This window comes from Callospermophilus lateralis, chromosome 7 (assembly GCF_048772815.1).
Source record: "Callospermophilus lateralis isolate mCalLat2 chromosome 7, mCalLat2.hap1, whole genome shotgun sequence".
Classification (NCBI taxonomy): domain Eukaryota; kingdom Metazoa; phylum Chordata; class Mammalia; order Rodentia; family Sciuridae; genus Callospermophilus; species Callospermophilus lateralis.
In genome coordinates this window covers 6193019-6220694 of record NC_135311.1, presented here as the reverse complement: position 1 = coordinate 6220694, position 27676 = coordinate 6193019, and the positions used below count along the sequence as shown (strand labels likewise).

The window sequence follows — 27676 nt, the reverse complement described above, 5'->3', positions numbered from 1 at the left end:
TCTCAGGGCATTTTTAGCTAAATTTCTACATGACCTATGTAGGAGAGGGCACAAAAATCTCTAGAAGCTTCATTTTATGGGCTTGGAGACTTTGTGGGCTCCAAAAACAGGTCAACTGGAGACTCAGACTATCCTCTTTTGGATGGTTCATAAGGACAACCTATAGAGGTGCCCCAATGGAATTTGGAGACACCTGATACCACTGTGCATTGACCCACTGAGTGACCATGAGCGTGAGTCCTTGACTAATGCTACAGTGTGACCGAATCCACTGAGCCTCAGTGGGGGCCGGGCTCGCCTCTTTCCACCTTGTTCATATCATTAGTACAGCATAAACACGGATCTTGGCGTGGAGCATGTTCCGAGTGCGTAGGCGTGGTGAATCTTACATTGGTTCAGCACACATAAGGTAAACGTCGGTGCTGTGTCATTGCATGTTGATTCATACCGATGGTCTCTCCCATCTGCCTACGTGGCAAGTGGGAAAGGCGAAGGTCTGCGGTAGACTGGGATTGAGTTTTGGCAGCACCACATCTTAGTTGTGTGACCTCAGGCTAGTTAAGCCTCTGTCTCCTCATCTGCAAAGAGGGGACAGTATCGGTGCCTACTGGTGAGTTTTGTGAAGATGAACCTAGAGAGAGCTTCGGGCTCCACGCGGCGGCCTAGTCGCCCCAGGGTCTGCTGGTGGATGTCGACTCTCTGCCTGGCTCTTGTTACTGCACTGGACCACGCGCTGCTTCCTTAGCGGTTGTTTCTGGATTCGTAAAGCCCTTGTGCCTAACTTCCACTTGGGATGAACCCCGAGGAACAGTCATGGACAAGATCCCTGAGGTTTGGACTCCACCGAGGTCTCCAGTGTGGGAGCCTCCGAGTCACAGCCCCGACTGTGTTCCCTGCTTTCCCACTGCTGCTTTTGTGGCTGTGGCCCGCACACCCTGTCCTCATCTGAGAACAGGAGCAATGACATTGTCCAGACTGGAGGGGGGACCAGACCAGCTGGTGCATGTCAGAGCACCAGGCCTGGGCTCAGTGCATGTCGGGGTCCACCTGTTCCTCCCTCCTTCCCTCCTTCTTTCCTTTCTTCTTATTTTCAAACCAGGTCTGCGCTGACACAGGAGTCCTGGTGACTCCCTGAATGCCTGATGCTGGGCAGCAAGGGCAGGGGAGTGGAGAAGGGTGGTACAGGTGGATGTTGGCTGTTTCTTCCCAGGAATGGCACCTAGGCCTCCAGGGTTGATGCTGCGTGGCAGTGAGGCATCTGGGTGTTTCCTGTGGTCTTTTTAGTTCATAACCGTGTGAAGGTCAGGGTTAGAGCCGGAGATGGAGATCTCAGCAGTCAGTTCCACCTTCCTCCTGACTGAACAGATGAGGAAGCTGAGGCCTAGAACGTGGACAGACTCACCCACAAGTCCATAGAGCAAGTTGCAAAGACTTGCTCCTCCTGGACACCGGGGTGCACATCTGTAATCCCAGCAGCTCGGGAGCCTGAGGCAGAGAGATGGTGAGTTCAAGCCAGCCTCAGCAACTGAGCGCAGCCCTAAGCAGCTCAGTGAGACCCTGTCTTTAAATAAAATTAAAAATAAATAAATAAATAAATAAGGGGGCTGGGGATGTGGCTCAAGTGCTCCTGGGTTCGGTACCCCCAAACCCCAAACTAAACCAAACAAACAAAAACTTGCTCCAGGCAGAGCTGAGACCCCATAGACACACCTTGGCTGCTTCTAGACCTTTTGGGGTTACAGTGGTCCCTCCATTCTTTCAGCATGTGCGGTGTATTAGGCTCCGTATTCCACAGTCAGCTTCTTCACGAAGACCAAGACTTTACATTATCCCAGGCTCAGGGGACGTATTTTTGCTAGCTTTTTCACTGCTATGACTAAAAGACCCAACCAGCACAATTACAGAGTAGGAAAAGTCCATTTGTGGGCTCATGGTTTCAGAGGTCTCAGTCCATAAGAGGCGGGCTCCATTCCTCAGGGCTCAAGGTGGGGCAGGACATGATGGTGGAAGAGTGTGTGTGGTGGGGGGAGCAGCTCACGTGGTGATCAGAGAGCAGAGAGAGGTCTCAACTTGTCAGATACAAATGCATACCCCAGAGCCATGTTCCCAGTTCCCACCTCCTCCACCACAGCCCACCACTTCAGTTCCACTCAGTTAATCCCGATTAGGGGATAATTCACTGATTGGGTTCAGACTCTCACAACCCAGTCATTTCTCCTCTGAACCTTCTCGCATTGTCTCACATGTGGGCTTTTGGGGGACACCTCACCTCCAAACCATAACATGCCACTTCTAGATCCGAAGGCTCACAACCATCTCACAGTGCAAAATGCATCTATTTAATCCATTTCCAAGAGTCCCCATAGTCTCAACCAAGATTACTCAGAGTTCAAGTCCACAGTCTTCTCTGAGGCTCAAGGCAATCTTGTATTCTGAGCTCCTGCAAAATTAAAAGCCATTTGCAAGCATCCAATATATAAATGTACAGTGTAAACATTTCCATTCACAAAAATAGGGGCTTAGAAAAAAGGGACGGGACCAAAGCAAGACTGGAATCCAGCTGGGCAAACAAGTCCTGTGGTTCTCTGTCGGCATCTGGAGCCTGTGGCCTGGTGTCCTCTCCAAAGAGCTTGCCTAGCGCCACCCCTGTGACCTTCTTGGTTCCAACCCAGGTGACCTCTCTGTTGGCTTGTCTCTGCTCAATTCCTGCAGCTTTCTTAGGACGATGTTCCCCGTTACTGATATTTCTTAATTTCGGGGCTTGCACGGCAGCTTTGGCTTACTCCTCAAATCTCCACACTTTGCCTTCTCGGGGGTGCCCACAGGGACTCTGACCCTGCAGCTCTGTGCCTGACCTCCCAGGCCTTCCTTTGAAATCTTGGTGGAAGTCTCCATGATCCGCTAACCCCAGCATCCTGCATTCCTGCAGAACCAGCTCCATGTGGTTGACGCCAAGGTCGGCAGCCATCTTGAGCAGTAGCCCGGCCTCCAGGGACCCTGTTTGCAGCAGGGTGTTTGCCACCTGGGTGGCTGAGCATGTTGAAAGAACTTTCTAGGAGCCTTGTGCAAGAAGGATTCCCCACTGATCTCGAGTTCTCAAGACAGTTTTCACTTTTACTCCAAGGAGCCTGAGATGGGTGTGGTCTCGCCAACTTCCGGAGTGCCCCCAGGCCATCTTTCTCATTGTCTCTGGGCAAAGTCTTCAGCATTTCTCTAGTGAAAAGGCAGGAAAGTCTTTAACAATGGCAACTTCCTTAGCCTCAGTTTTACTCCAGCCTTTCAAGTTCAAGTTTTTGCTCTGCTTTCTGCTCCTGAATATCACAATTAACTTGGCTAAATCCACTAACAAGATCCATGCTGAATTCTATGATGCCTACAAATTTCTTCTGCCAGATGAAGAAGTCCATCACTTTTGAAACGAAAATCTCAGGACACAGGCAACATGCAGACAACGTCTCAGCCAGAACATAACATGAATGGCCTCTACTCCAAATTCCAATAGAGTCCTCCTTTTCTGAGCCCTCTTGAGCCCTGCCTTCACTGTCCATAGTCCTAATGCATTCTGGTCTTCTGAGAGCCCACCAGAATCAGCCATTAAGCTCTGTCTACCACAATCTGAAGCTTTTCCACCTTGTACCGCTACACGCTACACATCTCAAAATTCCTCCCACCAATTCCAAAAAGCTCGAAAAGCTTCTGAACCACATGGTCAGGTTAGTTAAGCAATGGCCCCATTTCTTGGTACCAATTTTTGCTGCTGTGACTAAAAGACCCAACCAGCACAATTATAGAGGAGAATAAGTTCATGTGTGAGCCCGTGGTTTCAGAAGTCTCAGTCTATCAGAGGCAGGCTCCATTCCTCAGGGCTCGAGGTGAGGCCGGACACCATGGTGGGAGAGTGAGGCAGAAGACAGAGCTCACATGATGGTCAGGAAGCAGAAAGAAAGACTCCACTTGCCTGACACAAATATATACCCTAGAGCTGTGCCCCCAATTCCCACTTCCTCCAGCCACACCCACCCTCAGCTAATCCCTATTGGGACATTAATTCACTGATCGGGTTAAGATCCTCACAGCCCAACCATTTCTCCTCTGAACCCTCTGACGTTGTCTCACATGTAGGGGTTTTGGGGGACACCTCCAAACCATACCAGGACACAATAATGAACAGGACAGGGCTGGTCTCTGCCCTCATAGAACCTGTCCTTCCAGTCTAGCAGAGGGACAGTGACAGGCCACAACAAAGGAGGAACCATAGCAGTCAGTGTGAATTCAGATGGGGACAGTGAACAGCCAGGGCAGTGGTGGACGGAGCCATGGAAGGGAGATGAACTGGCGTTGGGGTTTCAAGGGAGAGCTCTTTTATGGTGATTGGGTATTGATTTATTTCTGTTAATGTTATTTCCTTTCCCCGTGGACTACAGTATTATGTCCTCAGGAAATTGAGGCCCAGAGAGATTAATTAACTTGTCCAAGATCACACAGATGGTCAGTGGAGGAGCTGGGATTGGAACTCTACTCTGCCTGACTCCAGAGCTCTGGTCCTTTCCAGGAATCAGATCAACCCTGTCCTAAATGTTCATGGTGATATGGTGACTGTTAATGTGAGCAGTAAAGGACCCAAGACCAGGCATGTGTGTCCGGTCTCTGTGCTTTTGCTGCCACCTGTTCTGGGGGAAAGGACCGGATGAAAAATTCACATGGCCCCCCGACCTCTCCTTCTGGGACTGACCTCTTTAGGAATGAGGTGACACTGTCCCTAGGAGCCACCTTTCTTAGGTTACAATTTATCCCAGGCTTCTCCTGAAGCAGGGCAGAGCACCCCATTTCCATAGGCACCCTGATACTCTGGAGTCGCAGCTCCCTGAAGCCTCTCTCATTTCCGGGCTCAGGATTGTTTGAATCTACCAGCTTCATTTGAAAACCCGTTTCCCTCCTCCTGAAAGCCACCCATGCACTCCAAGAGACACAGCCTGTCCTCTGGGCCCGCCTCCTTTCCTGCCCATGATTGACAGGTGCCGGGGAGCACCTCGGGGAGCATTTGTTGTGCCTATGGCTTGGCTGTCATGCTCACAGCTGCGGGAGCTTTGTCCTCCCCAGGACTCCAGACACATCTGACCGGCTCCTTTACGGGCACGATCAGTACCTGGTCTTCCCAACCACAAATTTGTAACCAGCTCACTGTGAGCCCCTGCAGCCAGGTGATCTGTCACCTGGGCACCCTCTGTGCACTTACAGTTCTCATTGAATTGAAAACTGTACCTAAACATCTGCATCTGCGTAAAAGCATGTCTCTGTGTTCTTGGGGGGGGGTTGGGGTGTCACCCACGTGTCAGGCACCGTGGGCCATACAGAGACGTGTGGAATGCCAGCTCTGCCCTCCACCTGTTCCTGGCCGGGGACAGGAGATGACACTCCAGGGACTGGCATTCAAGGCCGACAGACCAATATCAAAGAGCTGCAGAGACCAGGGGAAGGGCAGGAATTCAGACATGGAGTTGAGGTCAGGGGAAGGCCTTGGAGGGCCAGGCTCCCCAACAGAGGTGGATCTGGCAGTGGAACCTTGAGCTCTTTTAGATCCTTGCCGAGGGTAAACCTTCCAGGGTGCTTTCCAAGGCTCATACCATGCCCCTGGATCGTAGGCCCCGGTCCCCTCTCATCTCCTTGGCCGGCTCTCTCTCCTGTGGACTGTTTAGGTGGCCCCTGCCTCCTGCCCCGGCTCCCTTGTCTCCTTGAAGCCCCTCACCCCATCTTTGTAGCTGCCGAGGCGTCCGACAGCCTCACACTCTGACCTTGTCCTTGCCTGAAAATATTTTGCTGTTCCTCGTTAGCCTTAGAATGTGGTTTGACTCCGCAGTGTGGCAGGTAGGGACCTGGGGACCTCCTGAAGCTGCCCGAACTGGCTCTGCAGCCACATCTGTGCCACTCTCCCCACGAACACTGCCAATCGCCCTGCAGTCCCTGTGGCCCACAGTGCTACGTCTCTGGCCTTTACACACGCCCCGGGTCCTGCGCCTCAAGTGCTGTCCCCTGGCTGAAAAGCCTCCCTGTGCTCCCTGCGGGTGCCTCTGCTGAGCCTCATGCACACAGCTGTCTCTGTCGTACCCTAGTGTGCAACACATTCCTCTAAGGCTGCACACCTGGCACTGAGGTGGCATAAGAGGGAGCCAGCACTCTGAGCACGTCGAGGAAAATGCTGGGATCCACGAGTCGTGTCTGAGGTGGGGGCAGCATGGGACCTGGTGGCGGGTCGGTGTTCCTCAGTTCGTCCTTTGGGAGCAGCCCAACCTACCCCCAGCTTTAGACACCATTTGACCATGGGAGGGGCTCTGGGAATGTTTGGAAAATGAACGGATTGCACACCACTTCAGCTGTGTTCAGACGTTGACTGGGAGGTCCAGGAAGTGGGCCTCCCCGTCTCCTCGTGGTCCACAGGCGGGGACTTGCCACTGTCATCACAGAGGTGGCTTTGTTGCGTGGTCCCCAGGTGCCCTGGTAGGTTGACAGTCCGCCTACCCCTAAGTGACAGGATCCCTCCCTGGGAAGCCAGAGACGGCTCAGGGCTTCCCAGGTTACGCAGCGCAGCCTAATCCCAGAACTTCGGTTTTGGTTTGGTCCATAACTGCACAAAGTCACAGGGACAATAGCGACGGGGACTTGGGGACTGTCGTCCCTCGGTTTCCCTGGGCAAGCTAAGATGTTCTTGTCTCACAGGGTTCCACTTGTAGCATTTCAGAGAATGTTCTGGAAATACGAAACTTGCCTGCCTCGGTAACTTCAGTATAGGCTACTTATGGACACGTCCAGCTAGGCAATCCAGCCGCAAACACTGACCATGAAGAAATGGCCTCCCTTGTTACACAGGGTGCACGTCCTCGGGGCCTGGGTGAGAAAGAGCTCTCGGGGGCAGTGAGCAAGGAGTCCCCTGCCCCCTCACAGCTGGACAGGCCAGTGTGTGACAGGTCACTGCTGCGCCCACCCACAGCAGACACCACGTTCCGTCCCAACTTTCTTCCTAGATGTGCTTGGTTTTCTTCTCCTGGGCCACCTTAGTGCCACATGTCCAGAGCCGTGGGCACACTCTGCTTCTGTGGCTCTGGCTCAACCTGGACCCTCTCTCATGATTCCTGTGGGACTCCGCTGAATGATCTAATTCAGAGGACGAGCAGAGAGGCCGTGGAGACGAGGGGGACACAGTCGTCGACCCTTCAGTCCAGCCTTTCCTCCGCCCCGAGGGCCCCCCAGCCCCCAGTCCTCACTGACCAATCTGGTCTGGCCTGAGGGCCTCATAGTGATGTGCATGGGGCCAAAGAGGGTCTCTCCCCCCGGGGCCCTGGGTTCCTTTAAGACCTGCCCCATTCTTGCATTCAAGGTTTGTTAAGCACCTGCATTGAGGGAGGCTCTGGGAAGACAGTGGAGGCCGAAACTGACATGGCCTCTGCCCTCAGGTTGCTGACAGTCTCATAATAGGCCAGGTACCCCGCAGGTGAGGGCCAAGTCACTCTGAGGAGTAATACCAGGAGCCGAGGACTGGGCCAGTCAGGGGTGAAGGGGGCTGACAGCCCAGAGAGAAGGGAAGAGCATCCTAGGCAGAGAGAACAGGGTGCCCAAAGGCTGTGTGCAGGCACACACAGGCACACACAGGCACTCACAGGCACACACAGGCACACACAGGCACTCACAGGCACACACAGGCACACACAGGCACACACAGGCACACATAGGCACACACAGGCATGGCGCTGGGACACCACCCCGACTCTGGCCATTCCTAGAGGGATTTCACCGCAAGTGTTTTGTGTGTTGTGTTTCTGCCTCATTTTTTTTTTCCTTTCCCAACAGTTTCAAGCATTTTGATTTAATATTGATTTGTTGGTTTTTCTCTTTATTAAAAGTATGACTAATTATTTATTTTGTTACTGGGAACTGAATCCAGGGGTGCTTAACCACTCAGCCACATCCCCAGTCCTTTTAAAGATTTTTTAATTTTGAAACAGGGTCTGGCTAAGTTGCTTAGGGCCTCCCTAAGTTGCTGAGGCTGGCTTTGAACTTGGAATCCTCCTGCCTCAGTCTCCTGAGCCTCTGGGATCACAGGAGTGTGCCATCACGCCCAGCCCTCATGATTTATTAATAACGAAGTTTACACGAATCACTCTTAAGAATCATAGACCTTTTATGTGGTTTCTAACTTTCCACCAGGGTCTTCCAGTCCCCAAGCCTGATGACTCTGTCTCCAGCCTGCACTGGGGTCTGCCGCCCTTACTGGTTGGGACCCTTTTCCCGTCCCACCCCTCACAACCCTCCCCTTACCCGCTGTTTGCTTTAAGGTGCAGGATGGAAATCCAGGCTTAAACTTCTCAGGGTCAGCTTCATCCAGACATTTGGGACCCTGCCTGGCCAAGAGGTAGGGGCAGTACGTAACCCAGACCTGGGCCCTCGCCAGGGGCAGAGAGTGCCAGGCCACCGCTAGCGACTCACCAGGCCATTCCTCTGCAGTTCTCCAACTTAGCATTCCCGGGTTTGCGCGTCTGACACCTCCCTTAGCACATGATTTATTACAGCTTTTCAACAGCCTTTTCTTTCTGGATTGAACTGTCTGAATCTATCTGGAGTGGGAAGACTGGCTTCTAGGTGTTCGCGGTGAAAATGTTTCTGAGTGCCAGGGTTGGGGTTAGACGATCCTGCTCTTGGTGCAGAATTAAAGCCCACGACCCGGACAGCTCCTTTTGTCCTGCTGGGAAGGGAAAGAGATGGGGGTGCACACTGGACAGGGCCTGGGACGTGGGGCAAGGGTGGTCTGGGTGTAGAGAACCCCCTTTTTTTTTCTTCCGATACCTTCAGGGATAGAGAACATCAAAACTTCTGCTTGGACCCCAGGCAAGCGAAGGCTCTTCCATCCAAGCCGTGGGGAAAGGACTTGAGAATCCATTCAGCCACTCCCTGCCTCCTGGGGAAAGCCTCCCAGCTTCTCTCTCCACCCCCACCCCCCCATCCTTGGGATTTGACAATCTCTCTAACCAAATTCTTCTTCTTGTTATAGTTGGGGCCTCTTAGGGACCAGTTAAACCGGAATAAGGGATGGTTACAACAAAACATGCAAATTCTCTTTCCTTTCACAGAGAAACGCGTCCCCTGGCTATCACCCGTCTAAGCTCATCAGCTTGTTATCACCATCCTGGGATTAGACTTGGGGAGGGCGGTTGCAGAAATCCTGCAAAAAGTTCTCCGTCTTCTGGATGGGGCCGACAAGTCCTGCAGGTTTCCTGTGGAATATTCTGGTTCCTATTGTTACCTGCTGTATTTATGGCTTGGGTTCCATAAGGGCCCACTTCCTTCCGTCGCTGGTGAAAGGCCATTTAGTGCAGCCCCAGCCCAAAGGGAAGAGGGTCTGCTTGGTTGAAGCCGGGTGGGGAGAGGGATGGGAGTCACCTCACCCTCTGCAGAGGGACACCCTTTAGCAGCAGCATGGCCCTTTGTTTCCTTTCAGGACCCCTGACAACGGGGACAGGATTCATGCCTCCACCCACTCTCATTCTGAACCCTCCAGGGCTTGGCCTTTCATCCGTCACAAAACAGGTGTCCCCTGCCTCTCTGGCTCGGGTTTTCTTGCAATTACATGGTTTCTTTTGCCATTTTTCCTGGCCCAGTGGAGGGGTGCTTTGAAGGACAGGATATTGTGGACAGAGGAATGGGAGTCAGCTCTTGGAGCAGGTTTAGCTTTCCAAGTTCACGCCAACAGAACCCTCAAGAAGATGATGACCCCGTTGGCTTGGCCGCAGAGGAACCCAACTGTCAGAGAGTCTGTGCCCCTTAACCGTGGGAGAGGCACGCAGTCACTTTCAAGTTGGAGGGAGCCCCAAGTTATTTGTAAAATTAACACCAAGACTCCTTGTTTCCTTCGGAGATTCAAGAATGGGTAAGAGCCACCCGTTCTTTTCCAATGGTGGCCGGACTTATTCTCATCCTGCGGGTCTCCTTCCCACTCTCAGTTCCCAGTGCTATCATCACTGTTGTTCTTAACCAAACTTGGGATAGTTGTTTAATTGCAAGTCCATAGGCATCAAACCTTCTAGAGGCCAGGTGCCCACCTGTAATCCCAGTGACTGGAGGCTGAGACAGGAGGTCCACAAGTTCGAGGCCAGCCTCAGCAACTTATGCAAGGCCCTGTCTCAAAATTAAAAAAAAATAAATAAAAAGGACTGGAGAAGTAGCTCGGTGGTCAAGGGCTCCTGGATCAATCTCTGTTACTGCAAAAACAAGCAAAAGACAAATCAACTTACTGGAGAGGTGCGCCCACAGCCAGGGGAGGCAGCAGAATCACCCACGTGGCCACTTGGCCTATTCGGGGTCCTGGGCAGACATCTTTTGAGTCCCTACTGTGTGCCAGACCCAGGAATGGGCCAGATGTGATCCTGGACAGTGCAGTTCACTTCTTGGAGCCTTAGACTTCTCATATGTAAAATACAGGGAATGGCAACAGCGCCGCTGGGTTGTTGGGAAGACTGAAGTGACACAGCACGGAGGTTCACAGGAGGTTCACAACGTGGTGTGGTAGATGGGACGGTGCCCCACCCCAGCACACCCGGGCGTTAATCCCTGGCTATCCAGCTACAGGGACTTTGTAAGATGCCACTCATTAGTTATGTGACCTTAGCTCGTCACCCGACTTCTCTGTGCCTCAGTTTCCTGACTTTAAACTGCAGAACCCACCCACATGGCGTCGTTAAGAGGAGTAAGGAGTTAGTATTTGTAAATCACTGAGAACAGTCTCTGGAACCCAGAAAGCATTGTACTGGTTAAATAAGTAACTAAAAAGCCCAGGACTGTGCTTGGCTCACAGAGGCTGTGGGAAGACACTGGTCGGACGGTGGCTTGGGTCTGCTCAGCAGTGGCTGAAGAAGGCAGGGGAGGGTGTGGTGCCTTTGAGGCACAGATGCTCAAAGGGATGAGCCCTCAGTGACCTGTTGCTCCACCACTGCCTGTCTCAGGGCTTCTTGAAACATTTATAGCTATTGCTCCAGGAGTCACCGCCATGTAAATCTGAGAAACTGCATTTCAAAGCAATGTTTCCTTTGGAAATCTCAGGACTTTTAATATGCTAATGAGCCTAGTGAATCTCTAGGAGGCATTTCCCAAACGTTGGGCCACTAACCCCCTTTTTATGGTGCTTCTTAAAGGACTAGTGTTCTGTAGAACCCCTTCAGATCCAGTCTGCACGCCTCGGGCTGCCGTGGAGGATGCATCCTCAGACGTAGAGCAAGTGGAGAGGGAATGTCTCGTGCTTGGTGCCTGACTTCAGAACGATCTAGAAAATGCTGCTGCTGCTCTGCGACGGCTGCTGTAACACACACCCCGGACAGGCAGAAGATCCACCCCACCTCAGGGCCGGGGCCCACCTAGCGTGCTCCCTTTCTCCCTCCCCTGGTCCAGCCAATACACCATGGACACTGGTGGTGCTTCAGCCGTCCCGTCCAAGCTCCGTCCAGCCCTCCCTAGCTGCCCCTCCTCCAGTTCTCAGGCTTGGGGACATCCCGAGAGGCAGCAGTGGTCTGTCAGTGAGAGGTGGTGCTGGCCCTGGAAGCAGGGTCTGGCTCTTTGGGTAGGGAATTCTAGGATCCTGGACATCTAAGGGGTGGCTCACCAGGTGGGGGTGGCCATATAGGCTTCTGGCTTCACAAGGTGGGGTGAGCCCCGAGGAGGGATCAGGCAGAGCTCTCAAAGGGGGGGCCCAGAGCAGGGGTGTCTGGGTCCAGGGAGGAAGGCAGCACGTGTGGACACAGAGAAGGCAGTGACACAAGACCCCAAACTGCAAACAGTGCTCATCCTTCCTCTGCCCCTAGTCACCCGATTGGTCACCTCCACGGCGGTAGTTTTGTTTGCATCTGTGCCTCTCTGGGGGCACATGGCTCTGAGCTCTTGGCTTGGCAGGATCGTGCACCCCGATTCTGTGGTGCCCCGCGATCCTGTGCTCTACCCGGCCTGGAGACCAAGTGCACGGTGAGCCTTGGCCAGCAGGAGTCCCTTGGTGACTGTGGCCCTTCCCCAGGGAGTGAAGGGGACTGTGGAGCGGGCCTGGAGTTATCAACTGTGAGGAGGGCCACCTCTTCCCACGCAGGCTGGCCTCGGCCTCGCTGGGCGAGCCAGCAGGCTGCTGACTAATGTGACTTTCAGAGCCAGCCTTGGAAATGAGCGCGGAGAGGTGGGCCTGGAAGGGAGTGCCTTTGTTTCATTTTCTGTGCAGGGGAACTGTTTTTCACGGGGTGGCTTAGTCAGAAGGGGCCACGGAGCTGGTAATGACACTGCCTCCGAGTGGGGAGCTTTTCCAGGGGAGCCCAGCTAGGTACACTTTCCAACAGGGCTTTATTCACAAAATCCTGGGGGTCCCTGGGGAATGGGATGCTCTACATGGAAAATTACAGGGTGGGAAGGGACTCGGGAGATCATTTTCCCTCCAAGAATGGCCATGCTTAAAACATCTCCATTAGGTTCAGCGAGTAGCTTTCCCCAGGATAGTTCTTTTGAAAGATACCTTATTAGGTTTTTAAAATTACAAAAGCAATATAGGCTCATTTTAACACAGAGGTGTGTTCTAATTGTTAAAGGAAAAAAAAATCAATAGTTCCCCTGATTCCCACCCCCACCTCCCCAGAGGAGCCAGTGTTACCCATTTGGATGTTTAGCCAGAGGTAATTAACACACCTTTGTGTATGTGCCTCTACAAAAATATGCCAACAAGCATACACATAGAGGGGATTTTTGTTATTATGTACTGTTTTGCTTTTATTATTTTTTTTTAAAAGAGGAATCACACTATACCCATTACACCACAATTTTCTCTTTTTACTTAACATTATAGCATGAGCATTTTCTAAGTCAATTCATATAGATCTGCCTCATTTTCAAAAGCAGCTACATAATGTTCTACAGTACAAGTACCATAATTTATTCAACTGTGTTCCTATCGATCTGTATTCAGACTGTTTCCAGGACTGGGAATTTTTTTAAAAAATTATAAATAAGCAATTATTTTAATGATGTTCTTTGATTTCTTTTTCTATGTTGTGCGTTCGTTCCAAAAGACTCTTTTGCCTTGAAAGGGAGAAATGGTAAACCACAAGATGTTTTCCTTAACAGTCACGTTGTCAAAGTTTTGATGCTTTGAGCCACTTACGCATCCCTTTGGGCAACCTGTGTTTCCCGCGTGCTGGGCCTGCCCTGTGGCCCGTGATGACGGAGGAGGCCCTTCCTTTGCCCTGTGTTAGTGAGGGTGTGGACAAGCCAGTGGACAGGCACCCTTTGGTGAAGTGGCTCATATGGGAGCTCAGGAGGGAATTTTTAGTCAGGGATGGATGATGAATAGATGTGAGTTGGGGTTCAGATCCTGTCTCTACCACTTCCTATGGCCGTTGGGGAAATCGGCTCCTCTGTAGACTAAGGAAGATAACAGTACGTTTCCTATGGTGCTGTTGTGAGCCCTAAAACAGCCCCAAATAATAGACCTATTATTATGCAGTTTTATTAGATGCAGTTGGACAGGAGGAATGAGCCCCAGTGTTCTCCAACACAGTGGGGTGTCTCTAGTTGGCAATATTAGAAATCCTACGAAGATCTAGAAGATAGGATCTCAAAGGCTCCAAACATAAAGAAGGAGAAGCAGTTGGGAATGCCAATCACCCTGATTTGATCAGTACACACTGTAGACATGTATTAGAAATGTCACACTGTACCCCATAAATATGTATCGTTATTATGTGTTAATTAAAAAAAAAAAAAGAAAGAAAGAAAGGGCTTAGGACCGGGCCAGCAAGTTGGACGCACCAAGTGCCCCCCCACCAAGACTTCAGGAAAATCCCCCCTGAGGGGGAGACTTTTCAGCTGGTCCCCGAGGATGAGTTTAAGGGAGTTTTGGTCATTTGTGATGGGGGACAAATGCTCTGCCCACCACCACCACCTGGCCTGGATCTTGGCTCTTCAGCTCCCTAAGTTGATTGAACTTCCAACAACCCCTTTGTTTTTAGTTGCTTGAAACACCTTCTGAGTCAGGGTTGAAAATCTCCCACCTCCCCTGAAACTGGAGCTAACTTGGGGAACGTCTGGCCATCCTCCCTCCCGCCGCTACGGGGGACTGGCTCTGTGACGTCAGGGACACATGGACTAGGGAGTCCCCGAGGAAGGCAGCCAGTCCCACCTGTGGGTGGAAATGAGACTGGAGAGGAGGGATGTTCAGTCGGGACCCCCAGGAACAGGAAGGGGCTCTCTGGGGAAGAAGTGGGAAGGAGCAGAGTTTTGTTCAAGAGACGGGAACTCACTCAGGGGCCAGGAGTAACTTGGTTTGGCTGGAATGAGATGCCAGGTGAGGTGGCAGGTGATGCGGATGGAGGGACGGCTGGGACCAGGTGCCGGGTGCTTTCTGCCGTGTGCAACTAGGAGGTTGGACTTGGCTCTGGGCGCTCTGAGGAGCCAGGGGATGCTCTAGGAGGGGAGGGGACGGCTTGGTTTGTGTTCTGGCACATGCACTCTGGAGCCAGAAGACGGTGGAGCGGGGCACAGGAGGGGACGTGGGTGCGGCTTGGGTTGTACTCTGTCCTGCTTCAAATAGAAACGAGCACAAACCCCCACCCTGCCCAGGGAGGGAACCCAGTGTCTCTCTAGGGTTTTTTTTGCAGATTCTTAGAAACTTGCATTTCTCTCTTGGCAATTCCTCTGATGGCAAACCCCTGTTTCCGCTGGATTTTCCACCTCTGAGTGACCCCTTTTGATTCTGGGTTGCTTCCTATTTTGTCTTTGATCCCCAAAGGACTCATGATCAAAGCTTCCATTAGCCTGCTTTTCTGGGGTCAGGAGCAAGGAGAGGGGTGATGTTGCTGTGGGACAACAAACAAGCTAGCACTCGGTTCTTCAGAGTTCTGTTCTCAAAAGTCAGGAAACCGTCCTGCCTTGCGGGGGTGGTCTGCATCAGCTAATTCTATGTGGGCTCCAGCCTCCCTCCTGCCATGGACCGGCCCAAGGGGCCTCTTGGCCACTTCCTTTCTGATCCTAGAGCGCCCAGCCCCGAGCCCTCAATCTCCTGTTCATTTCCAGGGCGGTAAATTAAGACCCCCGTTGTTCTCCTCTGACCGCACCCCAACCTTGCCCAGATGGAGTTCTCCCTCATTTAGCCAACATGCTTAGGTCTGTAGGTGGGCTCCTCAACGAGATGGACTCTTCCCTGAGAGGGACCCCACCACCGGATCTCCACAGAGATCTCGTCATGGGGGTGCGGGGGATGAGGAGGCAGGGAGCATGATACACAGATATTCTCTCTGTGGAGAGGAAAGCAATTGTCTTACTTCCACAAACAGAGACCCGTCTCGACGGCTAATTTCAATGTGGATTTCCCAGGGTGGTGCAGACACTAGGAACGAACCCCAGCTCGTTTTAATTGCATACTGATTCTCTGGTCAGTGACGATTCTTCTAAGAATGAGTGTCTAAAGGGTGGGTTTGACTTTCCTTTAGAACAAAACAAAACAGAGACCAAGCTGACTGGTCCCCAACAGAGTGGATTCCACTTGCCAGGCCAACAGGTGAACAGGTGGAAGACTTGGAGTCCCATGGAGTCCCCTGCAGGGCCCGGGCCAATGACAGAACCTCCCTGAGCTTTAGTTTTTCATCTGCAAAATGGGCATACCATTACTTCCCTTGGGAGGTAGCAATGAGACTAGCATGTGCCAAATCACTTGGCCTGGCCCAGAGCCTGGCTTTCAGGTATTTTTTGAAGCATATGGATACTTCTATGGACTGATTGTTTCCCCTCAAATTCCTGTCTCAGTGCGCCTGCATCGGAAGATAGGAGCTTTAGGATGTTATTAAGCCTAAATAAGGTCATACGGGTAGGGCACTAGTCCAATAGGACTGTGGTCTTACAAGAGGAAGATTTCCATCTCTCTCACACCAGTACCCCACCTGGCTGGCACTCTAATTTCAGGCTTTCAGCCTCCAGAACTGTGAGAAAATAAATTTTGGTTATTTAAGTCACCCAGTCAGTGATATTTTTGTTATAGCAGCCAGAGCAGACTAATACAGACATTCCGTATCTGTGGACAAGTCTGCTGTACCTAGGGATATAGCAAGAACAAGCAGATAAGGCCTCTATATTCATAGAGTTTACATTCCAGCGGAGGAAACAGATAATAAAAAGGTAAACCATTTAATTTCAGTAAGTGACACCACTGGGAAGAGAACAAGCCAGGACAGCCTGTCTTCAGACAGTTGTAGCATAGTGTGCATGGCCTGGTCAGGTAGGCCTGTGACCTCCCTGCCGTTCAGTACAGCTCCCCCATCACCTCCAGGGTCCCCGTGACCTGGCTCCTCTCCCTTCTCAGTCTCAGCTGGTACCATCCCCACTTATTTCCCACCTTGGCCTTCTTTCTTCTCGGACTCTCCAAGTGCCATCCTGCCTTGGGCGTTTTCCACGTGTGCCCCTCTACCTATAATGCATCCCTTTGCAAGGTCACCACTCACCCCAAGACCCTCTCTCTGGACAGCCCAGCTCTGGCTGCCTGTGCAGGACGGCTCTGCCTCACCCAGGCTTCTCTCATTGTCTTTGCCCTGTCTTAGTCTCTTCCCAGTGGGGGTCACTTACTGAAATCAAACGGTTTACCTTTTTATTATCTGTTTCCGCCACTAGAATGTAAGCTCTGTGGGAACAGAGGCCGTACTGTATCCCTAGAGCTTGGCACAGGACTGTCACGTAATCAGAACTCAGTTCCTACTGGTGAATGAATGAGTGAGCTGATCAGGGCAAAGCTCACGCCTATGCACCCAGCGGATCTTGACCTGGACCTCAAGCCCCTAGATTTCCAGCTGTTTTAGTCAGCTTTCCCACTGCTGTGACCAAAAGACCTGACAAGAACAATTAGAGGAGGAAAAGTTTATCTTGGAGAGACAGAGAGGGAGGGGGAGGGGCGGAGTGGGGGAGCATGCGCTCTCTTGGCTCAGCAAGGACAAAATAGAAACCCAAAGGCACACCCCAGTGACCCACCTCCTCTAGCCACACCCTACCTGCCTTCGGTTACCTATCAGGAGATTAATCCGCTGATTGGGCTCAGGCTCTCATAATCCAATCATCTCACCTCTAAACCTCCTTGCCTGGTCTCACACATGAGCTGTGGGGGATACCTCCTACCTGAACCATAACACCAGAATCATACCTCACTCCCCAGTACAACCAGAGGAAAAGCGGTCCATCCAGTGGTTTTCCAACTAAAGGGTTCTGTGCAGGGGTCTGAAGGCCACTGAAGGGGTCTCTCCGAGCTGGGGGAGGAGGTGAGTGAGCTGGCCATTGGACGCTGTTCTCTACCCTTTCTACTGGAAAGCTGAGTTTGTCTTTCCCCTGTTGAGCGTACATGAAACCCTCATTAGAAGAAATGGCCCCACAGCTAGAAAACTACAAATTGAATCCAACCCTTGATATTATCTGAGGTCCAGAGAGGGAGGAGACTTGCCACATAAGATGGGCAGTGGCAGAATATTCTATCCCCAATGGTGCCACCGTCAGAAATAGAGGAATTCCTGCAATGTGAGTGAGGGTCTTTGCTCCCCCCAATGCCATAGCCGTACTTGCATTCTCCAAGAGCTGGGCCCAGGAGAAAGGATTCGTGGTCACCCCTGGTCTCTGTGAGTCCCAAGCAGATTACAGATTCAGAAGTCCCCAAGGTTCTCATGCACACAGCAAGAGACCATGGCGAACTCTGCCAGGGGCACGTGGGAGAGCCCTGGCCTGACCACGCCAAAGAGCCACAGGGGGACATTGCACAGGGCCCAGTGCCACCTGCCTCCGTAAGTTAATTTTGGACAGGGAGGATTTCTTCTTGGATAACACAGAACAGGGCAGCATCACTCGGCACCACGCCCACTTCTTTTAAAAAGTCCCCCTTTTTTCCTACCTTTGCTTTTTCTTTTCTCTTATTTTCTGTTCTGTTCTTCCCTCTCTTTCTTCATCTGGTTCGGTGGAGCATTTGCTTACTAGAAATTTTATGTTCAGCATAACTGCCAACCCGAAGTTCATTTTATCACTCGCAATCAGCTCCCGTCCTCAGGGAAACCTAATTAGGTATTACAGGACTTTTGATGTTGTTTCCATGGCAACCCCATAGTAATGTTGTATATGCAGCATATGTGCTCTAGGGAATCTAAATTTATTATTTATATAGCATACATTAATAACATATTTTAAGAAAATCTGTTTTTATCTGTGATGTTTTTTCCTTTTACTTTTTTTCCGTATATATATATGTATAGATATCTATATCTGTATATATATATAGGCATATACGGATATAGATATAGATATACAGAAAAAATATATATATTTTTTAAATGATGGAGAATTTCCCTGATGTTTTTCTCCCACAGAGAGGGAATAGTAGAGATCACAAAAGCTTTTCCCATTTTCTCTTCTTTAACTTGTAAAAATCCATAGTTGTGCAAGAATGGAAGTTTTTCAGGTTGGTCAGAAAATATTTAAGAAGGGTCTTCCCCCATAGCTGAGAACATTTTATTAAAAGATTTTGTTTTAAAAAGAACATAAAAGACCTCAAGCCTTGCAAAATAGCATGGGCGGGGCGAGACGGTCTACTGAACCCCGTGAAACAACAGCAAGTTTACGTCCCCTGAAAACAGGACAGGGAGTCCAGCTGTGCGACCCCCTCTCAGGGGTGCTTGCCGGGACCTGAAGCCCAGCTCTGTCACCGTCACCTGGAGCTGCACAGTATCCTTGTCTCCTTGTACATGTTACCAAAGTCCTAGGCCAGAGGCCCAACTCTGGGGGCCCCAACAAACCAAATCCATCCTCTCACCCCCAAAACCGAACAGAAAAGGTAAGGGTGACAAGCAGGAAAAGAAATCAACTTGGCCATTTCGGAAAGGCAAAGCGAGATCCAGCATCTCAGCCGTCAGCAGCGCCCTGGGATTGGGAAGGGGCGGGCAGTCCTGGTCACGGGTGGTCTGGCTGCCATTCTCTCAGTTCTGGCTCTTTAAGGTGAGATCTCTGTCGTCATGGAGGTCAGTGTCCACTTGCTGCTCGGACGTTTGTCTATCAGTCCTGTGATCCTGGAAGGAGGCCACTCAAGTTCCAGGAGGTGGTAGCTCCTGCCCAGGGGCAGTCTGGTTGTGAGGTGGTGTGCCTGCCCCGCTCTGCTTCCGGAAAGTTCAGAACACAATTGAAGACTCGGTCTGGAGGTGGGAGGAGACAGGTCAGGCGAATCCGGGTCTAATCAACCTGGATCAGCAGTTTCCAGATGAACACCCCTGAAAGCATGAGCCTTTGTGCAGAGCAGAGCAGGCCGCGGGGTTTAAGGTCATAGAGAAGAGGGATACAAAGTGGAGGGAGAGACGCTAAGCTTTATCCTGCTTTTAGTTACCCTCAGGGCATCTGCAGGCCTAAAGGAAGAGTCTTTGCTTTTAGCAAAAGCAGCTTCTCTAAGTCCCTGTAATATCAGGACAACCTGTCCCAGACCCTGTGGCTACTCCAGAGTGAACTCCAGAGATTGGTTGAACTGGCCTGTCTTAAGGTGACCAGCTTGCCCTTCAGAGCTGGCCTCCGGGGGGAGCTGGCGAGTGGCATGGATGCTCTGGGAGAAGCTCTGGAGAGGAACAGTCAGCTTGTCCGGGAGAGCAAGAGGGGCAGATGGAAGGGCTAGGCCAGCCTTATGGAAAGAGCCTGCTAGTCCAGGTACAGTGGCCACGCCTGTAATCCCAGAGGCTCAGGAGGCTGAGGCAGGAGGATCACGAATTCAAAGCCAGCCTCAGCAACTTCCTTTAGGACCTAAGCAACCCAGGGAGACCCTGTCTCTAAATAAAATACAAAAAAGGGCTGGGGATGTGGCTCAGTGGTTAAGCACCCCTGAGTTCAATCCCTAGTACCCCCCCAAAAAAAAGTCTGCTAGGCACCATGTCCCACAGCCAAAACTCACCCTTAAATAACAGAAATCATTTTCTTTGATTCCCTTATGATCATTCAGAGATGAAATGTCCCACTGACCTTTTGCTGGGTGACCTTTTGACCTTTTCCAGCTAAACCATGTACTCCTCAAATTTCCCAACGAGTTTCACTGTTCCTGCTTCCCCATAAATTCGATTTTGCCTTTGTCCCTTAATTCCATCACCAGCATCTACCAGCAAACTTCTTCTCTTCCAGAGAAGAAGTATGGAAAATAACCAAACAGTTTGCAGGATCACTTTTTTAATGTTTTGAATTATTCCTCGACCTATGAAACAGTGTGACCGTAGGGTAGGGTTGAGGTGAGGGAAGCTGGAGTGACCCCTGACCAGGATCCCCCAGTCACTTTAGAAAGACTGGCCAGCCAATGACGGCTTGACTGAGCTAGGAGACTCTGAAGGGGAAACGTTGGGCGTGGTAGGCGAATCATCCACTTCTGAGGCACATGCTAAGTGAAGTGCATGAGTTAATCTGGGTACATGTCAGTATTATCGGGTAGAAAAGCACCCCAAAATGTAATGGTTCAAACCATAGGATTCTCTGGGGCAGCAGCCTAGGAGCAGGGGTTCTAGGATGGCCTCACCGCAGTGTCTCCCAGCTGGGGCTCTCTGCAGGCTGCGGTGACAGCAAGGATGAGGTCATGTGTCTACAGCAAGCCCCACCGCGCTGGCATTTCCCAAACCTCTGCTGCGTTCCATTTGTAAGTTTCTTCTTGGCCAGAGTGAGGCACACGGCCAATTTCAGATGCAAGTGGTTGGGAAGCAGAACATGCCTCTTTGCTGGGTAGAGAGATCGAGTGGTCGGTGCAATGGAAGGAATCTGTGGCCATTTTTGTAAGCTCCAGGTCAGGTGTGTCTGCCTCAAGGTGCTGCCAAAATCCCGTCTTTCCCGACAGGCTTTCCAACATGGGTCCTCCTCTGGATTCTCGAATGCTCAAGAGCCACTCGAGATTGCGAGCTGATTTGTGGACACGTGTTTGGCTCATGTTTATGTCTCTACAGCGTCTCATCCGCGTTGGTTCTTACTGATGGTTAATCAAATTGAGTTGAGTGGACTAGAGGTGGTTCTCTTTTTGCTCTAATTACAAACTCCTTAAAAGCAACTTTGGAATCACCCTGTTGTGTAAAACCTCCCTCCCAAATCCCTGGGGATTACACTAGCACACTGAAAATCCTGCAAGCTCTCAGAATCCCCCGTAAAGCAGCAGACGGATTTAGTGTAAGGGGCAAACCCAGGCCAGGTCAGGACGACGCTGGCTCTTAGCTCCGGGCCTCTGCGCTTTCTCCCCTCCAGGGACCCTCGGTGCTCCCCACGCTGTGCTGGATTCTGTCCACATCACCTCGGGACTTTTCCAAAGTCTGACCAAGGTGAAGAGTTAAGCTGTTGTAGAACCAGGGCTGGGTGACGAGACCAAACCCTAGGAGAGGACCGTCCTTGAATATTGTCCCTGACCCTCTGATTCCAGATTAGTCTAGAACTCTCTCTTTTCCTCCTCGGGGCAGACTGGACCCAGGGGTGCTCAACCGCTGGACCACACCCCCAGTCCTTTTTACTTTTTGAGATGGGTTCTCTCTAAGTTGCTTAGGCCCTGGATAAATTGCTAAAGCTGGTCTTGAACTTTCAATCCTCCTGCCTCAGCCTCCCAATCCTCTGAGATTACAGGTGTGTGCCACTGTGCCTGGTAGTTCTAGAACTTTCTAAGGTTTGGAGATCACCTGGGACAGTCTCCTCCAGATTGGACCACCCTCTGGAAATTAAACAGTCTCCTTTCCCGTGGCTTGAGATGAATTGGCAGGTCTTTTGTTAGTCACAGGCTTAGGAATGGATTTCTGACAGGAATTTCCATTCTGAGTGGCTAACAAGGGCCACGGGCAACCTGTCCTATTCATATAGCACCCATCTTCTACCCCAAATCCCGCCTAGCACTGATCCCGTGAGGCAGGCAAGGTCAAGGTCACTACCCTGTGATACTGATGGGCAGGCCGTGCCAAGTCCCGTGACTGGCCTGAGATAATGTGGCTAAAAACCGGGTGGGAGCTCACAAGCCTCCAAATCCACTACCCCCTGGTGCCCCACCTGCCTGCACCAGGACACCCGAGAGGCCCTGGGACCTGTACCCTCCCACCAAGCGGGGCAGAGCCACTGTCCCCTATCCTGCAATCAGATGGCATACAATCCCTTTCCCTATCAAGCAATCAAAAAAAAAAAAATCTGTTACTCATTGCTCCAGTTCCTGCCCAGAGCGAACCCAGTTACTATAGTAACCGGATGTGAGTCTGATTACAGGGTGGATGGTTTTAATTTCATATTTGAAGAGTTTGGCCAGACAGTCACGTTGCCATGGCTCGGCCTGTTGGGTGGCAGTTCGGGGGAACCCTTGGAGTGGCCATTAGGTCTTTCTAATTGGTGGGGGATCCTGCGTCTGGGAAAACCCGGGCTCCCCTGCGCTGGGGAAGAAGGAGGGGCATCTCCCAGTAGTGCGGTGCTGTGAGCCTCCCGTTCTGCCATGACAGCTTCCTGTTGAGCCCTGGCCAGGCGCTCCCATTGTGGACGTTACCTCCCCTCCACCACCTTCACCAGGGGTGACCGGGATCACACCGGCTTTCCCCCACCCTGAATCCCACCCTCCGCAGTAGATGGAGGGCCTTCAGCACACAGCTGTTGAGTGAAGGAGTCAGTAGTCTCTCGTGGCTCATGAAGTTCATTCGCAGGTGACTATGGATCTCTAGGGTCCTGGGCAGGGAGAAGGGACCAGGCTCAGCAAGGAGAAGACCCGCCATCAGCTTGGCCTCCCTCCTTCAGCCTTCTACCCGTTGGCCCTGGCTCTCCTGTCACATCACGGGACTGGATAGGTTTGCCTTCAATTCATTCAGACATGACGGAGACCCCTTGATGGATCCTGCTTCTTCTCAGGGGCCTCAGGCCTGAACAGCCAGGCTCTCTCCTGGGTCCTGGTGTCTGTGGGCAGGGCAGCGGGTGAGGGGGACGGGGGGGTACTTGATGACTAACGCCCAAACAGAGCAGAAGGCCAGACACGGTGGCGCGCGCCTGCAACCCCAGCTACTCTGCAGGCTGAGGCAGGAGGGTGTCGGTTCAAAGCCAGCCTCAGCGACTCAGGGAGGCCCTAGATAACTTAGTGAGACCCTGTCTCAAAGTAAAAACATAAAAACATACAAAGGGCTGGGGATGTGGCTCAGTGGTTAAGCCCCTGGGTTCAATCCCTGGTTACAAAGCAAACAAAGCAGCAGCTTCCTTGGGCCCAGACCCTTGAAGGAGCAAAGGGATGGGCAGAGTGAAGAGCCTCTTGTCCCTAATGCCCCTGGGCAGGGTGAAGGGAGGGGAGGGAGGCTTAGCTCAGTCTTTGGCCAATCCCCCACCCCCACCTCCCTCCATCTCTCTGACTCCCCCTGAGGGGAGCCTGTATTTCCAGACTAAATCAGACTTCTTTCACCAGCCCTGCCCCAATATCATCTTTTTTTAAAATTTGCTGGTGCATTATAGTTATACATGACAGTGGGACTCAGTGTGACATACTGACATGTGCAGTAACTTAATTTGGTGAGGCACAGAGAAGTTCGGTGACTTACACAAGATCACAGAGCACATTAGTGCTAAGATCAGGCAGCCCTCTCCAAAGCCCATGCCAGGAACACCGCACGGCACACGGAGCACAGCACTGCCAGCAGACACTCGCGGGTCCCTGCTCTGAGCGGGGAGCAGGACTCTGTGCCAGCCCTTGTGAGTTCACTCATGCAGGAAACTTCAATTTTCATCTCTGCAGCCTCCTCCAGTAGCTCGGGGCCTGGTGGGGATGTGTTTTTAATAGTAAAGAGCTGTTCTTGCTCCTTGTCACGGAGTGGCCAGTTTGGGGATCTGGCACCTTCAGACTGGAAGGGACCTTGGAAGTATATAGCAAAAACCTACCCAACTGTTCTCTCCTCCCAATTGCCTCCCGCAACACAGAACACCCTGCTCACCCATATTTGTGGAGTTCTTGTCCATACGACAAGCAATTCTCCCGCGGACACCCTTGGGTGGCCCGCGGTTCAGCTCAGTTTGAACACTACCTACTTAAAGTTAGCATTACACGGCACAGGCTAAGGGCCCAGTCCTGCCATACCACCCCCACTTCAGAGCCCCCCTTTGTGGTTCTGACCAATCCGCTCTAAACCAGGGCTCCCATGGTCTCCTCCTTAGATTTGACGAATTTTCTAGAGAAATTTACAGAGCTCAGAGGACGCAGTTGCTGGTCTATGACAGATGGAAGAGATACAGAGGGCGTTGCATGGGGGAGGGGCTCAGAGCTCCAGGCCTTTCTAGGAGGGCCATCTTCCAGCTACTTCCATGGGTTTGCAATAGGGAGGCTCTCTGGACCTGTCCTTTGTTTTTTTGTGGAGGTCTCATTGCACAGGTGGAACTGAATAAGTCACTGGCCACCCGTGATCGGCCCAACCTCCAGCTGGCTCCCTTCCGGGGAGGGGGCAGGGTTGGGCAGGAAGGCCCCCCCCCAGCCAGCAGTCCTCACATCTGCCTTCAAATGACACTTCACCCTGGGGGAACTCCCCCCTTCTGGGTGCCAGGGGTCAGGCCCAGGGGACAGGGATGCCAGGCAGGTGCCCTACCGACCACCAAGCCCTTACCCAGCGCCTGGGGGTTTCCTGGTTGTGAGTGAAGAACTCTCGGCTGTGTTCTTTGGTGGAGCAGGGGCCGGACCTCAGACATGGCAGGAAGGCACTTCACTAGGGAGCTCCACCCTGGTAAATCCCAACATCCCAGGAAACCATTGCCGGAGGAGGCCCGAGTGCCAGGCTGACCCGTGCCCGGCAGCCGCGGCCCCCTGCTGTGCCGCCCGGTGCTGGCCCCGGGAACTGACCCTCTGTGCTCCCGCAGCTCTTCGTGATCGACAACGGCGCGGACGACTGGCGGATAGCCATGACCTACGAGCGCATCCTCTACATCAGCCTCGAGATGCTGGTGTGCGCCATCCACCCCATCCCCGGCGAGTACAAGTTCTTCTGGACGGCGCGCCTGGCCTTCTCCTACACGCCGTCGCGGGCCGAGGCCGACGTGGACATCATCCTGTCCATCCCCATGTTCCTGCGCCTGTACCTGATCGCGCGCGTCATGCTGCTGCACAGCAAGCTCTTCACCGACGCCTCCTCCCGCAGCATCGGGGCGCTCAACAAGATCAACTTCAACACGCGCTTCGTCATGAAGACGCTCATGACCATCTGCCCGGGCACCGTGCTGCTCGTCTTCAGCATCTCCCTGTGGATCATCGCCGCCTGGACCGTCCGAGTCTGCGAAAGGTACTCCCAGCGTCCTGTCCCCCCCCTCCCCCCCACAGCCTCCAGGTAAGGGAGGAGGAGCGGGAGGCCAGGGGGTGCTCCGAGGAGGACTGCCCAGCCCCTCCAGGGAGCCGGTGGGCCCAGGGGGGCGCGGCTGGGCTTCCAGCGCTGGGTACCCCAGCCCAGGCACCAAGGTAAGCCGGGGACACAGGAGACTCCTGACTTCCGCTCCCTGGGCACACCAGTGCGTCAGGACCTTCTGGTCACATGGCTAACCCATCCTGGGTCCCACACTTGGCCACCTTTGTGTCTCTTTAATGAGGCCCACGGTGGGAATGAAGCCTCTGAGCTGGTTCTCAACAGCATCCGCCTAAAACCCTCTCCACCGCCCAACCCCGCTAGCCTCTGCTCCCCAAGGGTGGGTCCTGGCTGGGCAGGGTCAGCATCGCGGTCATCTGTTACAAGGCAGAACCCTGCCTTCCCCCAGAGCTGCTGAGGGAGGGCCAGCTTGGCCACAAGTGCCCAGCATGGTTGGCGGGCACCTGAAAGGCTGAGAAGCACTTCACTGGTGGGATGGATGGGGCAGTGATTCAGAGAAGTGGCAGATGAGAGAGAAGGGGGATGTGGCCTCACAGAGACCCCAGGCTCTGCCACATCATGCCAGTTCCCCAGAATAGCCACCATCAGGGCTCAAGGTTAGGGCCGTTGCTCCCTCCCTTTGCCACCACCTTCAGGCTGCCCTCTGTGACTTCTCTCCCTTTCAAGCTGGGCCTGGATATTCTTTTAATCTGATTGCACATATGGAGTCCAAACCTAGATTAGAAACCTGGACTGTGCCCCTAAGTTGCTGTGAGACAAAGGTCAAGGTACTTAACCTCTCTGAGCTTCAGTTTTCTCATTTGAAACTGAGGATAAATTGAGATAGAATAAAGATATGTTCCCAGGAGAGAGAATGTCATGTCAGAAAGCATCTTCTGTAGTTTACACCAATCCTGGTAGTCTTCCTCCATTCATCAATGTTTTACCATTTTATCATCAAATCACCTCTCTGCACGGGGAACCTAGCTGAGATAAAGCAAGGCAAAGAAGCGTGGAGAAGACTTAGCCTTACTGTATCTCACATGGGTGCTTTGAACCCCATTTCCCACCTATTTTGAGATGTTCTGTTTGTAGATTTCTTTCAGAGTTTTTGGCCAGTGAGACATAGTCAAATGGAGAGGATATTCTGCTGAGCGGAACGGTCTCTTTAAGGGTGGCAGGTTTAGTCTCTGAAAACCAGTGAAGTGAGAACTTTCTCACAGATGGAGCCCAGGGCCACACAATAGCAGATATTCAGACCCCTGTCCTGGCGTGGGAACTGTAGTCTCAACACGTGCTCCCGGTGGGGTCCAGTGCACGTTCTGCTGACACTCTTCCTGTGGTGGAGAGACTGACCTTTCTGGGCTTCAACATTCTCCTCTGTGAGTAGAGATAATAGTGCCCGCTTTGCAGGACTGATTATTAGGGTCATGCTAGGTGATGTATGTGAGCTGTGTATTGTCATTCAGTGGTAGTCAGAATTATTAATAGGAATTGTGTAGGTTCCTGCATAACTCTTGGGAATTTCGTGGCTGTTATTTTAATTAGAACAGACCCACGCCACGCAGTGGCCTGTACGCGTCCTGTTTTCCTTTCTAGTTGATGGAAGTCGAGTTTTCTACAGCACTCATAACTGAATTAGTGGAGCCCTTTAAGGTATTTGAAGTCTTCCGAGTTTCCCAATCACTGGCTTGGCATGTATTTCAGATAATCCAAGAGCTTGAACATGCAACAAATGAGTTTCATTGTTTATTGAAACTGTCACTTTTTTTTTTTTTTTTTTTTTTTTTTTACTGGAAAGTAAACATGTTTCAAAGCATGTAGTTTGCAAAACACTCTGTTGCATTTTCCTTGATAGTGAATGGCCCTTCATAGTTTCCAAACTCAGGCTGAGTTGAGCCTGGGCCTCCCCAACACCCTGGGCCTCCCCAACACCCCGGGCCTCTGTCTGCAAACATGGCTCACCAGCCCCACCCCAGGACCAAGGCAAAGGCACGGAGAAGTAAAGAACAAAAGCCTGGCACAGTGGCGCACACCTATAATCCCAGCTACTTGGGAAGGCTGAGGCAGGAGGATCGAAAGCTTGAGGCCAGCCTCTGCAACTTAGTGAGATTCTGTCTCAAAATCAAAAGGGCCGAGAATGAAGCCTCATAGTACAGCTCTCCTGAGTTCAGTCCCCAGTGTGGGAGAGTGAAATGAAACTCTCAAAGAACTAGTCCGAATCCATAAAGTCTCCCCTTCTCTTGTGGAAAAACCATTTGGCCATAAGGCCTTCTGCTTGGCTGTGTACGTGGGGAGGGGAGGACATGGTCCTCGCTCCTGCTTTCCCT

General features: G+C 52.0%; 1 protein-coding gene across 2 annotated transcripts in view; it reads left to right on the top strand.

Moving 5' to 3' along the window:
* The window catches only part of Kcnn3 (potassium calcium-activated channel subfamily N member 3), a 151004-nt gene that overhangs the window by 72283 nt on the left and 51045 nt on the right, over positions 1-27676 (top strand). For both annotated transcript variants that reach the window (XM_076861357.1, XM_076861358.1), the window contains exon 3: positions 24871-25289. In XM_076861357.1, the coding sequence (XP_076717472.1) occupies positions 24871-25289 (419 nt within the window). The remainder of the gene's footprint in view (positions 1-24870; positions 25290-27676) is intronic.